The following is a 15,153-nucleotide window of genomic DNA, read 5'->3' on the forward strand; positions in this document are numbered from 1 at the left end:
CAATGTTAATGTAGTACATTAATACTGGCACACTTCTGTTATAGATCTTGCCAATAGTTCACTTAAGTAATATTTTATTGATATAACTAGTTTTGAAAAAATATTAGATTTTTCAAAACCTTTTTTTTTATGAGCAACTTCTTATGTGGAGTACAAGAGGAAATACAGTTGAACAGAAAACATTCCAAAGGAAGCAAAAGAAGAGCAAACAAAGAGAATTTATAATTATCATTTATAGTTCATGGTCATTTTTCCTCATAGTCATTCCAAGTACAGGTCTCTGGAAAGCAGAATTGACGGACAGAATGACAGAACAAACACAGAACAGTTGAAATGGAGACTTATTTGAACTACTCCCCACTGGGTTTTTGTGTCAGCCCAAGCACACATTTGGACAGTCTTATAATACCACTTGGAAAAACACACACAGCAGGTTAATTTATCCTAATCATTGTCTTCATCCATCATCACTCATGTTCTTGTCTTCATTCTCACTCGTGTAAGTCAGGATTGAGGAGGAAGGCAGTGATTCTTAAAAGAGAGCCACACAAGTTGTGAAGACACGCCTCTCCGCTGTCAACGCCTTGCGTAGTTTTTTTTTTTTGGAACGGATAGGCTCTTACTGGTCCGGGATCATCTATCTCAGGTTGGCATTTGTATAAAAACTATATAGGAACACATGTAAAAACAGGGAGGGAGGGGGTCAAATTATTGTCCAACTGAAAAAAGCATGTCCTCATAAAATCTTCTATGTCTAGCAACACTTATTAACATTTATGTCTTCTTTTTGTCCTTTTTTTTTTTTAAACTTTTATTCCAAAATGGTCGAGGAGCAGTTATAGTTTGCATCATCTATACAACAGGCTATAAAACACCACTTTGTCACAGTCCAGAAAGCACACATAGATGTGGTTGTACTGTATATAAACATATGTACTGTAATAAGATAATTTTGCGTGCATGGCTCCCAAATGATCAATTTTTGAGACATCCCCAGGATTCTGAGGAAACTTCCTCCTTAGAGATCACTCCATGTGAAAACGAAGGCCTCCACAATTCTTACTGGCACAATTGACATATTTCTTTTGAAATCAAAGTCTTTTGTGAGAGACCGCCATCCGTTCTAATCTTTGCACTGCAGCAGCTCAGCCAACCAGGTATTAGTCTTAGCCGGACTTCACTGGCTTTCAGTGAATATTTGGCCGATTTCTGAATCCCCGGTTTCACTGTCACCTGCTCATTTTTCGTCCTCTTAATCCACAGTAAATGTTTGGCAGATTTGTGTAAGTATTTATCTATGCTTTGTGGCATTTTCTCTAGAAAAAGTCTCAACAACACAAACACAGGCAATGTAAATGCAAACGTCAAGTCTGTAATGCTGAATCTCCATTTGCAAAGTGCATCTGCGCTCCTCTGTTTGCCAGAAACACAGGAGTTAGATCACATCATCCTGGCCAAGGAACAAGTCACAGATGGGTTAATGTTATTTAAGTGACATGTTATATATGTATTTAGTCTATTTTTAAGTGTTTGCTGGATCCATTTCCGCATCAGTCTCTTCTGGACAGCAGACCTTTTCTGTCTATAGTGCTTGAGAGTGGTTCTTTTTTCATGTTCACTTTACTTTGTAGAGTTTTGACTTGTAGGAAAATGACTAAATATCGTTCATCTTTGTTATTACACTGTACATATGTTGATGTCCTGATTTGTCTTTCTGATCATTGTTTAGGTTGGTCTGATGAAGACCAAAGCTTTGATAATCACACATAATACTCCTTGTCCTTATTCTTCTTGTTCTTGTTTGAGGTCTTTGCGGTGTTGACGGGTTTCTCTTTGACTATGGTGCCGTTGGATTGTGCCGAGTTGCTGATGTAGTTGCGGCTCTCATCTACGTGGTACGAACCTTCGTCTCTGTTCCGGTATTTGTACATAGCATAAAGCAGGATGAGAATACACAGAGCAGCTGCCGCTACGATGCCAACCACCATCCCTGTAGTGCTGCTGGACTCCCGGAAGACCTCTGATGTGCCCGGGTAACCGTTCGACCCTGCACCTGTGGGATTGGCTGCAAGGACGACAGATATATGATTACCATACTAACTTTTTACATCTTCTTATTACTATAATCAGATTTACAGCAGTGAATTATTGCATTTTTCCAGCTGCACGTGCAGATCGAGATCACATCATCAAGATTAGATTATACTCCAGACGTCATATAGATGTGGACATGTTTTCCACCAAATGAAGGAGCATGCAGTGAGACAGTGGGGAGACAACAAACCACAATGTCTATTAATGATGTAGAATGATGCATGTAGCAGAGAGGATCCCAGTCAAATGCTTTCTCACATTAATGAAATAATACACTAGAACTGAATCTTTAAGCATTTAACAAGCCTCCTAAAGTGACAGCTGAAACTGGAAAAAAGTGATCCTTGCGGAAGACAGACACCCCGTGAGGAGCTTCTTTTAAAAGAAAACTCTAAAGATCTATCACTGACATGTTTTGACAGTCACAAAATCAAAACTAACTCCACAAATTTCACAAAAAAGCACCACAGCTGTTGATATGGCACCCAGAAGACGTTAAAGTATCTTTTGTGACATTTTTATCCAGTTTGCTTCAAGTACATGTTTACTTTCTAATTACCTATCCCTCTTCTAATGCCTGAACAACATGTTTCTTATTGTACATAATTAACTTTGTTGCTATGTAAATATATTTTCCATGGCGACAGACTTAGCGCACTTTACATTCAAAGACAAAGACAGAGAAAATGTAGAATTGGAGACAAAACCATAAGAAATAAATAACAATGGACGACAGACAAAAAATAAATAAAATCAGAAGTGAAATGCGGCTTAATCGTTTTACAAAGCAATAAACGCCCCAAAATGAGTTGCAACACACTTAATGGAATTTACAAGTAGTGTATCTAGCCATACACATACAGATACACTCTGTGAATAACCCTCAGCCTGATAGTTAGCAGCTTCCTATTGAATGTGGAGGTTACAGATCTAAGGCCAGCAGGCAACCACCTCACCACACTGCAACGGATCTAATGATGGTTACAGCTGGACAACCTTTTCCTGATGATCTGTGAGGCCTAATAGGTTCAAAATGAGAAATAAGACATAAGAAGAAGAGTAAATAAAATGGAGATGCAGTAGGAAAGAGAGAATCTTCTAAATCCAGAATCAAAGCCGATAAGAAGACTAATGTGATAATGTATCATAGAGAACACAGTTAAAAGCTTACAGCTCATTACATGTTTTACAGCACAGTCATGAATGAGCAGGCCCCATTTCCAGCATTTACTATACATCCAAGCGGCATGAATGTATCACAGCCTCTGAAAATAAAATAAATCTTTCTGAAAGACACAAGTCTTCAGTTGAATCAGCAGATTTTGCCAAAGGCTGCCCTCTCCTCTGTTTCCCAAATGCTGCCATTCAGCTGAGCATGTTCTGAAAACACATCAGCCCCCCGTTATCACTCAGTCTTCTTGGCACATTCATCGATCTGTTTTAGTAGCATTCATCATTTGTGTTTAAGCCTTCTTTGTTGCATTTGTTTTCAATCCAAGCATTTAAAAAAACAACGAATAATTTGAAGTGAAAGCTGAGCAAAAATTGTCTGATGGTTTTCTAGTTGGGTTCAGCATATAGTTAGGTTGGCGTCAAGATGTTTACCCCTAAATTTGCATTTACACAAGACGAAGTAACAATACCCATCGAAAAAATAGCTGAAAAATAGCTGTGTTGAGATACAGGTCCTCTGTGTAGCCTGGAACGTTGTTTTTACATGGTTAGCAGCATGCCTTTTTGTCTCTGCTCCCTGTTACTGTGCTGAAACATTTTTACAAAGGGATGCGGTTGTATAGGGAATCCCATATTTTTGACACCATGAGCCCCTCTCTTCTTAGGGTGAATGACTTTCAGACTGATCTTTGCAAGATTACTTCTCTTGTGGGTATTTTCTAAAACAGTATTCCTGGACTGCTGCAGCTGCCTAGGAACCACTCTGGCAGAAGTGGCCCGCTTCTGAGATACACATTTCTGCTGGCATATAAACTTGTGATTGGTTCGGGACATCGATGCAATTCTGATTTGCTTCACCGTCATGGACCTCTCAGGTCTGTTCACTGTCTCCAGGGTCAAAACTGAACACAGATTCAGCTTTCTCCTCCACGTATCTGGAACAAACTCCCAGAAAAAATGTCTGCTCCAACTTTCAGTTCTTTTTAACTGGATCACCAGACTTTTCTGCTTACCACTGCATTTTATTAACTTGGATTTGTGCTTTATTCATGTTTCAGCGCTGCACTGTAACTGTGATGAGTTGGACCGTTGGAGTACTCTCAATCACAGGAACAGAAGCTAATGACATTCACAGTAACCACAATATTAACTCGACTCAATTGAGAAAGCTGTCGACTGTTTTATATTTCAATGTATTTTCTACTGAATCTAACAGGATATGTACCGTTCTTCAAGTCCTTTTTTATTGTTCAATGTTTATCTTTTCTTTTTTTTCTAAAAAGAAAATTTGCACCACAAACAGAAACCATTGCATTGACTCCTCTGATCATTCCAGTCCTTTGATCTTATAGTATCTCTTTGCGAGTAACTCTGCTCTCAAAGCAGAAACTAGCATCCACAAGACAGAGCAACCGTCTCACATCAGAAGGAAAAGACACGGAAAACAACATTTTGCTGCCATAGAAGTTTGCCATAATCACCTTGTCTCATCTACTCACATCCTTTTTATGACATACTATCTGCTCTGAGCGTGAGCTCCCACTGTCATTACAGCAGGTTTTTTTTCTCCCCATTTTACTACAAATCACTATAGTTAACCACTCTGAGAACAATGCTGTATTGTTGTGATGCTGAGTTTGCACAGTAACATTTTTAATAAAAACTGAGTGCATGCAATGCTCGGGCAACATTTCCACCGATGAATAGGGAAGGGATTGCACATCAGCAGACCTACTTCATATTCTGACTGCTGTTCAACTCATAATACAGTTTCTGACAGCGCTATACTCTCTTGTGTCTTACTCATTGTTGATGGTTTTGGAGATCGAGCATTGTTTTGATGACATTCATTTATCCCCTTCACTGAGTTTAATGTTTAGACAGGCAATGCTGGGAATAGGGAAATAGTAGCTAATTACCCACATAGATGGCAGATATGTCTGTTTCATTGTTTATCTTGTCCATGCAAGACTAAAGGCCATTATAAGTGTTAACTGTAAAGGGCAAAAGTCCTCTACGGTGTCTGTAAGGAGAGGTGATACCGCTGCTCTTCATTGACATGTTTTCCTCCATGGTTGGACTGATCAGCAGCCCAAGTATGCTTCCAGTGCCAGCAGACATTCAAGGACAAGCACCGAGTTCCACTAGGGGATTGAGTGTGACTGAACGTTGCAACAGATTAGCTCTGCTTGTGACAAGCCCACTTATCCTTGCAGACAGGTGTGAAGAATGCCCTCGCCTTGTGGGCGAAAGCCACTGGTTGACTCGTCCCCAGCAAGTCGTTGTGCGAGCATTTAGCGTGATTTATTTTCATATTTGCCATCTATCCTTTTTGAGTCAAAAGGTGGAAATGATGATAATATAGTGGATCGATGGGGGAAAAAAAAAAAGCCCTCTATCTATATGTATGAGGCGTTTGTGGCTTCTGCGGTCAGTTGACAGAGTTGGAAGAGTTCAGGAGGCTCAACTTGATATAGCAGGTTGAGGCTCAGGGGTGGGTCATGTGACTAAAGTACCACGGTGTGCTTGTGTGATCTAACACCTCCAGCTCTGGGCTTTGTTATTTCCTCCTGCCTTGATCTGTTGATTGGCTCCCCACAGGCGGCGTTCACACAAAGACTTTAAAACCTCAATCAACTGACCACATTTTTTCTTTCATTACTGGCAAGGTAAGAAAAAAATAAACTTAAGGAAAATGTAGGACGTGGGATCATTTATTCTAATTCTTTCCAGGAAAATTCCACTTATTACCCTGACAAAGATTGCTGAACAGTGACCACTATTTAAATAATTAACACTGCATTCAACCCGGTACTGTGGGTTTTTTGTGTGTCTTGAATGATAAACATTTATTACAGCTTAGTAGCTCACAGTTGGTCTCAGCAGTGTTTGTCAAACAGCCAACTGATGGGATCTTTCATAGTTCACTAGATCACCTCATATACCTCACGACGCACTTCATTTGTTACCCATGAGCTGAAGAGAGCATCGTGACCTGCTTTCCCTCAAGTCGAGCTCAGGCAAAGTGATGTGTTCGCCACAAGGCCTTCAAGAAAGCCTCACAAGGACCACAGGCAAATTGCATCTGCCTGTCTGTTCATTAGCACTCCATCACCACAGAACGAAGGCACATAAACTGAGAAAGAAATAGCGCCTGAAACAAGTGTTTAAAATGATGGCTGCTCTCATACGCTCTACTCGCGCGTACCCAAGGGTAAAATTAGACATGGGGAAAATGACCTTAAAGTGGCAGTGGGCTTCATCGCAGCACAGCAGGGGTGCACTTGTGAAGCAATGGAGGTAAACTCAGGGGGGTTAACTTTTGAAGGATTGCAGTTGTGTAAAAGCTACCAGAATAACTTTCTCCTCTTCATCTTATCCTAGTGTGAGACTTAAATTACAGCATCACATCCAGGCAAGTGTGAAGTCCTTCTGTTTTCTTTAGAAGGATGACATTTATTGTTTCATTTGGTCACAAATCATTTGCCCTCAGCGCGCAGAGAAGCATAATGAAACATTTGAAACAAACGGTCAAAGATGATTTTATACACGACCGTGATGCACAAACGTTGGTGTAACAAAAGAAACAGCCTGGCGAAGACTAAGATTGACCATACAAAGAGGAGATGAGCAGTCCAAAGATGGGAAGGCTGAGATTGCTTTGGCTTCAAGCGTCCGTCTGCTGCAGGGTTTATCTGATAGAATCTTTCCTTTTAATCTCACAGGATTCTTCAGTTTGGATATATGAGCTTGCCTGGCAAAGATATTAAGTAACATGTCGTTTGAAAGCCTGATGTGATTCCCCTTCTTTTTGCCTGACTTCCTTTTTCCTATTTGCACTCAAGGAGAGAAATGGGATCAGAGATTCCACCCTGTCAGCTGGGATTTGAATAAATGGTTCTCTTCAAAGACTATTTTTCCTCATTTGTCTCCAGTGAGAGGGTTCATTTGTTTGGTAATTTGTAACAGACTGGGCAGGTTGATGAGGCCATGGATGAAGGAAGATGCATAATGGACGGGGAGAGGGAGGGTGCTTCAGGTGTGTTTGTGAGGCCTGTTGAGAGGTAATGGAGCAACCAGAACTACTCAGGATACATTGAATGGACAGACTGGGCTTGACCTTTCATTAACTGTCAGTGCTGCTTGGTCAAAAGAGTTTATTTAGAGAAGATAGGGAAGAGGCTTTTCAATAAATTGATCACCATGGCAACGCTGCATTTACGTTTCAGGCAAAACGATTCAAAGAATAAAGTGATTTTTAGTAAAAAGGTGATGCAGGGAGATTTTGTATGAAGTTGCCCTCCGCAACCTGCAATAGCTTTTAAACATGAGCGGTGCATCATGCATCTTTGGGAGCTTAAGTAGGTGTGCCTGTGGGTTGCTTTCAGATCAGCCCAGGCTTAGTTGGATTGCCTGGTGACACATTGCTGTTATTCAGTCAGATTAATGTTCTAATGTTCTGGTAATGTTTCAGTCCTGGTTCTGTTGGACCTCAGCGCTGCGTTTGATACGGTAGATCACAGAATCCTGTTGCACAGGCTGGAAAACTGGGTTGGACTTTCTGGAGCGGTCCTTAACTGGTTCAGGTCCTACTTAGAAGGCCGGAGTTATTTTGTTACAATTGGCAGCTATGAATCTGAGCGAGTGGCCATGACTTGTGGAGTCCCCCAGGGGTCAATTCTTGGACCTCTTCTGTTTAACTTGTATATGCTCCCTTTGGGTCAGATATTGCAGAATTTTAACATCAATTATCACAGTTATGTTGACGATACACAACTTTATGTGTCTCTGTCACCGGACGACTGCAGCCCAGCAGACGTACTGTGTCAGTGTCTGGAGGAAGTAAACTCCTGGATGAGAGAGAATTGTCTACAATTAAATGAAGACAAAACTGAGATCATTCTGTTTGGTAGCAAAGAGAAGAGGGTCAGCGTTGGTAAATATCTTGAGACTCGGGACCTTATAATCACTGACCAAGTTCGTAACCTCGGAGTGTTGATAGACTCAGATCTGACTTTCAGCAGCCACATCAAAGCTGTCACCAAGGCAGCTTTTTACCACCTCAGAAACATCAACAGAATTAAAGGTTTCCTCTCCCAAAAAGACACGGAGAAACTCATCCATGCATTCATCTCCAGCAGACTCGATTACTGTAATGCTCTTTTAACTGGACTTCCCAAAAAGAGCAGTAAACATCTGCAGCTCATCCAGAACGCTGCTGCTGGAGTTTTAACCCGGACTAAGAGATCTGAACACATCACACCAGTTTTAAAATCTTTACACTGGCTTCCAGTCAGTCACAGAATAGATTTTAAAAGGCTGCTGATGGTTTACAAATCCCAGAACGGTTTAGGCCCAAAATACATCTGTGATATGTTCAGAGAATATAAACCCAGCAGAGCTCTTAGATCCAAGGACTCAGGTCAGCTGGTCCAGTCCAGAGTCCAGACTAAACATGGAGAAGCAGCATTTAGCTGTTATGTTGCAAACAAGTGGAACAAACTGCCAGTGGAGATTAAACTTTCACCAAATGGAGACATTTTTAAATCCAGGTTAAAAACATTTCTTTTCTCATGTGTCTATGCATGAAATATCTTTTAACTTATCTAGACTGTTGCCTGTTTTTAAATTCATTTAAATGATTTTTATTTGTTTCTCTTTATATTCTTTTATGTATTTTTAATGCTTCTTGCACTCCCTGCTGCAATGCTTTTATTTTATGTAAATAAAAGCATTGAAATGTGCTATACAAATAAATTTGATTTGATTTTTGATTTGATACCATCCTCTTATTTCACATATCCAGCCATTATCATGAGCTGTCAGAGCTTTCATATTGTAGGGGATCAGTCTGGAGACTGGTCACTGTATCAACTACAGAAGAGCGAAAACATTTAAATCCCTCCTCCCTCTTTAATTATCTAAGCGTCCTCAAGAATTGATGCAAGCCATCCTGTACTTGAGACATGCTGGCAGTATGCCTCATGGTAGCATGTGTGTGTGAGTCTGAAGTGGCTCGGCTCATGCTGATGGTGGATGATGTGCTGAGAGCTGAGTGAGCATGAAATGGAGGGGGAATTATGAAAAGGTGTTTGATTTAGCCCAGTTAAAGGTACGGTTCTGTTTAAGCCTTTGCCCAGAGGGGTTCCGCTAAAGACGGCAAGATGAAAAAAGAGGACAAAGCCAACTTGGCTTGAATGCTTAAAGTCTAGAGTTTATCTCTTGATCAGATTCTTAAAGTGTCAGGTTACACTTTCTGAGGATCTATATTTGCAATATATACAGTGGGCCTGCAGCTATGTATTACGGTATTATGTGGCAAGATTACACAAAAGCTGAATATTCTTTTGCTGCAATAAGATAAGAATAAAACTCTATTAATTCAATGCATTTTGACACAAATGCAAACTACGCACATGAAGAAGCACTTATTAAGTAATCAAAAATTTATCATAAAGAAATTCTAAAACTGATGTAGCATAATCTACTTTGGGAATCACATTAAAGTTGAAAATATGTAGTTATGACTTTTAAACATATTGTAACCATTCAGCATGTGTTTTATACACCAACTTTATATGATGAATATTCTCGGGAGAACAAGTGATTGGAATAACCGTGAATTATTTCCAAGCCTTTAGTTGTTGTTTTTTTTACCATGTATGACCTTTGGCTGGGCCGCTTTTCTTTTCATGGTTGAACTTTCATACCCTACTTATTTATGACTTATAAACAGACACATTGTGTTAGCATCAATGTCACCACACCAAAAGATGTGTGGTGGAAAAATAAGAATAATTGAAAATATAAATATGGTGGGATCAGTAAAGAGAAAGACTGACAGTGAGTGTGAAATCCTGTTTTCTCTCAGAAGGCATTTCGTTTAAAATAGAATATAGGGGGAAAAAAGACTTGAATAGGCTAATCCTCTGTGAAAAAGTGCAGCAAAAATAAAAAAAAATAAAAAAAAATAAAAACTGCCAAAGTATAGAACAATTCCAAAAAAAAAAGAAAAAGGAAAAGGTCATCGCAGTTTAATGGCTAACTGTGATCGCTGAACGGGCATCCAGATTTGAAAAGTTCTTTTTATTGGTTTAACCATCTCAGCCAGCAGCAGCTGAGTAAGCACACATGAGGTGAACATCACTCCATTCAGTAACGGAAGAAAAGAACACACAGAGCTCCAGCTGGGTATGATTGAATAACTATTAAATATGGGCACTGACCTCTGAAGCCAGCGCAGTGCTCTTAATGTTTCATTAATGCCACAGCTACTTTTAAAACAATAATTTACTCCATTTTTTCCCCCTCCCGGCTGGGTGGATTCCAGTCACAGCCACTGGGTTAAACAGAGTTTTCATTTGCTGTTTGATTTATTGGTTTACTCTATGTATTGTTTCCACGCCCATAAATTAAATCTATTAAAACAAATGTCAAACACATTAGTAGCCACTAATGTCACAGCAGAATGCTTGAGGATATGAAATTATGAGAGAGCATAGAGTGAGCAGAAAACTGGAGATGATTAACCTTGACCTGCCTTTAGGCAATTCACTGAAATATTATTGTAAAATGCAGAGGAGTGTGTGTCTAGTCAAAAACACACGGAAGCTGCTGGTATGTGTGTAAGGGACCCTATTACTTTCATACAAATTGTATTTCATGCGAGGGCCTATTGCAAAATTAATGATAGTGGAATAGTAGAAAATTTAAAGTTCAAACATATAAAAGATACACATCCATCTGATGCATGCAATGCTATGTGAGGTGCTATAATTCTACTTTGGCGAATTCAGTGCAAAGAGGGAAACTAGGGAGAGGCTGGGATCAGAGAATCAAAAGATCAGAGGAGAAACATTGAGTATTCTGTCAGCAGCAAGGAAATCGTCTTTCTTCTCCCCTTCATCATTTTTTCAGTTTGAGGTCTGATGACGGTTATTCTCAAATAACACTCATTCAAGCATAGAACTAAGATTGTCTTTTAAGGACAGCGGAAGAAATAGCAATACACCAATCAATTATGAATCGTGAGCATCACTTATGAAAGAGATAAAAACTTCCGCATTTGCTCAACGTCATTCACCGTCTGTCAGCTTTAAAAGAGTAGCTTCAATTTCAATGATGGTGGAGGAGCTGGTAGTGGCGTTCCCAGAATATGCAGGTCTTCTCTGACCCTGTGGTTGCTTGGCCGTTATTTGCAGTGATATTTCATTTCGATTTTCAACATAAGAACGACTTGTTTACAGTTTAAAAAGAGGACTGTGTCATCGGTTAAAATTATTCCTTGAAGCAATGACTCTGGAAGGGATTTCACAATGGCTTTCTTACATATTGCCGAACAACACCGATGTAATGCAGCTCGCTCTCTGTTTATCACTGATGAAAATGGATGATGAGGCACCTTCTGGTGGGTGCAGTTAGACCAATCTGACACATAATTGTGGGAGTGGCAACACCTATTTAATCTGTTGGTCACATTTTGGTAAGTAAAGTTTATGTACCAAGTAGGTCTGCCATGATTTTAGATTTTCAAAGCACAATTATCAAGGCCAAAAGCTTTTACAACAATATCATTGTGATATGGATGGAAAACCTCAAAAACATACTGTCACAAGACAAATTCCTCTTTGTGAGATGGAGGATTTGTTCATGTGTCAGTTTGCGAACAAATAACACTGCCATTTTTGTCAACTGGTATTAAATCACAATAGTCTCACATGTGTATTATTAAAACGACGTAGACATTTAATTAATCAATAATACTATTGTAGTCAAAACTGGTATTAACCAGTCTTGTTCTTATGCTTTGGTAAAATAAACAGCAAGCCGTTTCCAGCTTCCTTCAAACTGCACGTCCATTATTCATTTGTATAATTCTCTGCTAGAAATCAATCAAAAATATCTAAAAAAAACCTAAAAAAACAAGAAATTGTAAAGTTAAAGAATGATATTCTTGATAATCAGTGTATATTTTATGTGAACAAAATGGTATGGTACACCAATGTACCAAGGCTCACGAATTACTGTGAAAATTGAAATGATCACAAAAAAAACTATAACAGATCTCATGTATTTCTAAATAACAGTACATATTTATTCCAACCAAAAAAGTTTAGTAAAATAGATAGAATGCAGTCAATTTTTTTTGTTATTAAGATTTGACTTATATGGAGGAAGAGCTTAGAGGAGAAGAAACAAATTATGTGGAACAAAGGTAGTTCCAGGAAGTATCCATGTAACCTTGGATATGGATAATTTTGCAGCAGCTGCCCCCCATCAGCGGCCTGCATGACGCCAATGAAATGGAGCAAGTAGGTAAGAGACATCCGCTCAATCCGGCCCCACGCAGCTCTGCAACAACCCTTTCCATTAACTTTCACCATGAAAACTGAGGTTGGCTCTGGAAAATCAGTGCAAGCCGTGGTCTCGCCAGTGCTCACAGGGCTATTTTCATACAGCAAAGTCCACATCTATATTTTGTCCAGATGATTGGCCAGCACTTGATATAAATGAGCAATTTCAAGCAGAAATATGTAGGTCTCCTTTAAACTACATGTCAGAATTTTGTCCAGTATTAATATAGCGTCACAATTGCCCCTAAAGGGCAATTATCTGCAAATTATCTGCATATTTTGCTACTTTTCTATGAAGAAGTGTATAGAACGTAAAGTCCTTAGCACACTCCAGTTTGCTTAACAGTTTTTCATACAATGCATTTCCCAGATAGGCGCGTTTTGTGCTGTTGTAATTGTGGCTGAAATTATATTCGGCCGCAGAGACTATGCACACTCCTGAACCACCCCCTTATTACAAATCAGGCGTGTTGCAGCATCACGAGCCCGTGTATTCCTCTGTGGTTTCCTGAACCAAGGGGGAGGATTCAATTTGGTGCAGTGTGATCTAATCTAAATCCTGCCGGGTGATAAGCTCTGCTGGTACTGCTGGCTTTCCATGCTTTCTGGAAGTAAGGGTAATAAAGCTTGGCAATAAGTACGTTTACCCAATTCATGTCTTTCAATGGCTGATAGCGACTGCCGGGGGGTAAGACTCCAGTGAGATACAAAATGATCTAGAGCTGCCCTTGGACCACAGATAGCTCACATAATAGTCTGTTTCAGAGCTCACCTCTTGGGATCACTTATGCATCAACATTACAGCAGCGCATGGGGTTGTGAGCAAGTTTAACATGGGAAGAGATATCGAGAGTTGAGCTTGTGGTTTCTGCTTTGACTTAGCAAACAGAACTGACAGTCAAGGTGTGGCATGGAATATTCTATATTGTTGGTGTCATTAAAGGAGTTGGCTCAACAGTAATATGAGAAAGTACTCCTTTATCAGTGACTGTGGATGCAGATCTTTATGCACAGCTGCCCTGTCTGAGATGTGGTGAGTGCCTGGCAGAGCGTGTGAATCAGTCTGAATGTAGATATTAATCAGGATACGGTGTTAGACAGCTGCCACCCTGGGAGCCCACAGCTCTGGTGTCAAATCCCCTTCAGTGAGCACAGAAGGAGCGCGATACTTTGCACTGGGAGGGCGCGTTGCAAACCTTTATAGTTTGCAACTGATGTTTTGTCAGATGCCCTTGTCAAAGAATATGATAATACAAGCTGCTTGTGTAAATGAGTATATAAATAAATAAATGAGCCCAATCTCCTGTGCAGGGCATTTGCCTGAGGTCGTAGATGTGCATGGAAGTACCTATTAACATGTTGCCCATATCACCCTTATGTGCGGCATTAAATGTGGAAAAAAGCTAATACTACTAGCCAAAGGCCAGAAGAACAGGAAGAGAGACAGACTAGAAAGCTGATAGTCTTTGCTGTGGACAAGACATTAATTTAGTGAGGGCTTTATGGCCACATACCGATCAATAGCCCATTTAAATGGAGTGCGGAGCCTTGAGTTTGGACTTAATTGTTCTCTCTGCTTCTCATGACTTTAGAATGCATTTGAAAATTCCTCTTTTCACAGGCAGATGTGAGGGCTAGACTTAATTGCCCTCCATGTCTGGCAAGAGAAGAGATTAAAAGTTTTTGGAGGCATTGCAGGTAACAAACACATTTACAATTTGTCAAAGAGATGCTGAGAAGCAGTATTTCTAAAATCTTCTGGAGGAACAATAAGTGCCTCTTTATTTTGAATTCCTCTGGGCTCTTGAACACACAAAGCCATCGACAAAAATAAGTTGTTTTTTTTTCAGCGAAAAACCTCACGTGTACCTCAATCACAATCTCCAAGGGAAGTGAAGTGCAGCTATAGTGAACCATGGAACATGAGCAACAGGATGAACTCACACTGCGCGCTGTAGAATTTAATCAACAACAGTGGGGACCTTCTACACATCTGCAAAAATCAGTCCTGGCACATTGCTCTTTGTATATTATGTGTTTGAGTCATGTGGGTTTTATAATTACACCTAATGTTTATACACGTCCCTGAGAACTCCCATGTTTGCAAGTGAACAAATGCCATGCACATATGAAGGCAGATACTGTAGGTGCCCAATTAAAAAACAGCAATAACAGCTGCTTTGATGCATACAAAACACCTGAAGCAGTGTGGAGTTTCAGTTATGCATGCAAAATGTGTATGTTTTAAGTTAAAGCTTGATGGGTGTGAAAGCCACAAAACTAGCTACTGGGTTTCTAAATAAATTAAATAATTAGTGAGGGAGCTACTAACATGAAACTCTTCAAACTTGCAGCAAACCATAAGAGTTGAGTTATCTTGGCAAGGAGCTCCAGGTCTAATGAAAAACCCTGTGTCCCTGACATTGTCGATAATACACATCTGTTTTGTATGAATGAGACATCTTATTAGAGGCTTTTGAAAGTAATACTAACTACATCTTCTTCCCTCAACCCCAAATGTGATTTGCTGTTA

General features: G+C 39.8%; 1 protein-coding gene across 21 annotated transcripts in view; it reads right to left on the reverse strand.

Moving 5' to 3' along the window:
- Nucleotides 1–218: 218 nt before the first annotated feature.
- LOC142391472 (neurexin-1a-like) overlaps nucleotides 219–15,153 on the reverse strand; it is a 250,712-nt gene continuing 235,777 nt past the window's right edge. For all 21 annotated transcript variants that reach the window (XM_075477362.1, XM_075477349.1, XM_075477315.1 and 18 more), the window contains one exon: nucleotides 219–2,065. In XM_075477362.1, the coding sequence (XP_075333477.1) occupies nucleotides 1,761–2,065 (305 nt within the window). In that variant the 3' untranslated portion in view covers nucleotides 219–1,760. The remainder of the gene's footprint in view (nucleotides 2,066–15,153) is intronic.

The sequence above is a fragment of the Odontesthes bonariensis genome, chromosome 2 (assembly GCF_027942865.1).
Source record: "Odontesthes bonariensis isolate fOdoBon6 chromosome 2, fOdoBon6.hap1, whole genome shotgun sequence".
Lineage (NCBI taxonomy): Eukaryota > Metazoa > Chordata > Actinopteri > Atheriniformes > Atherinopsidae > Odontesthes > Odontesthes bonariensis.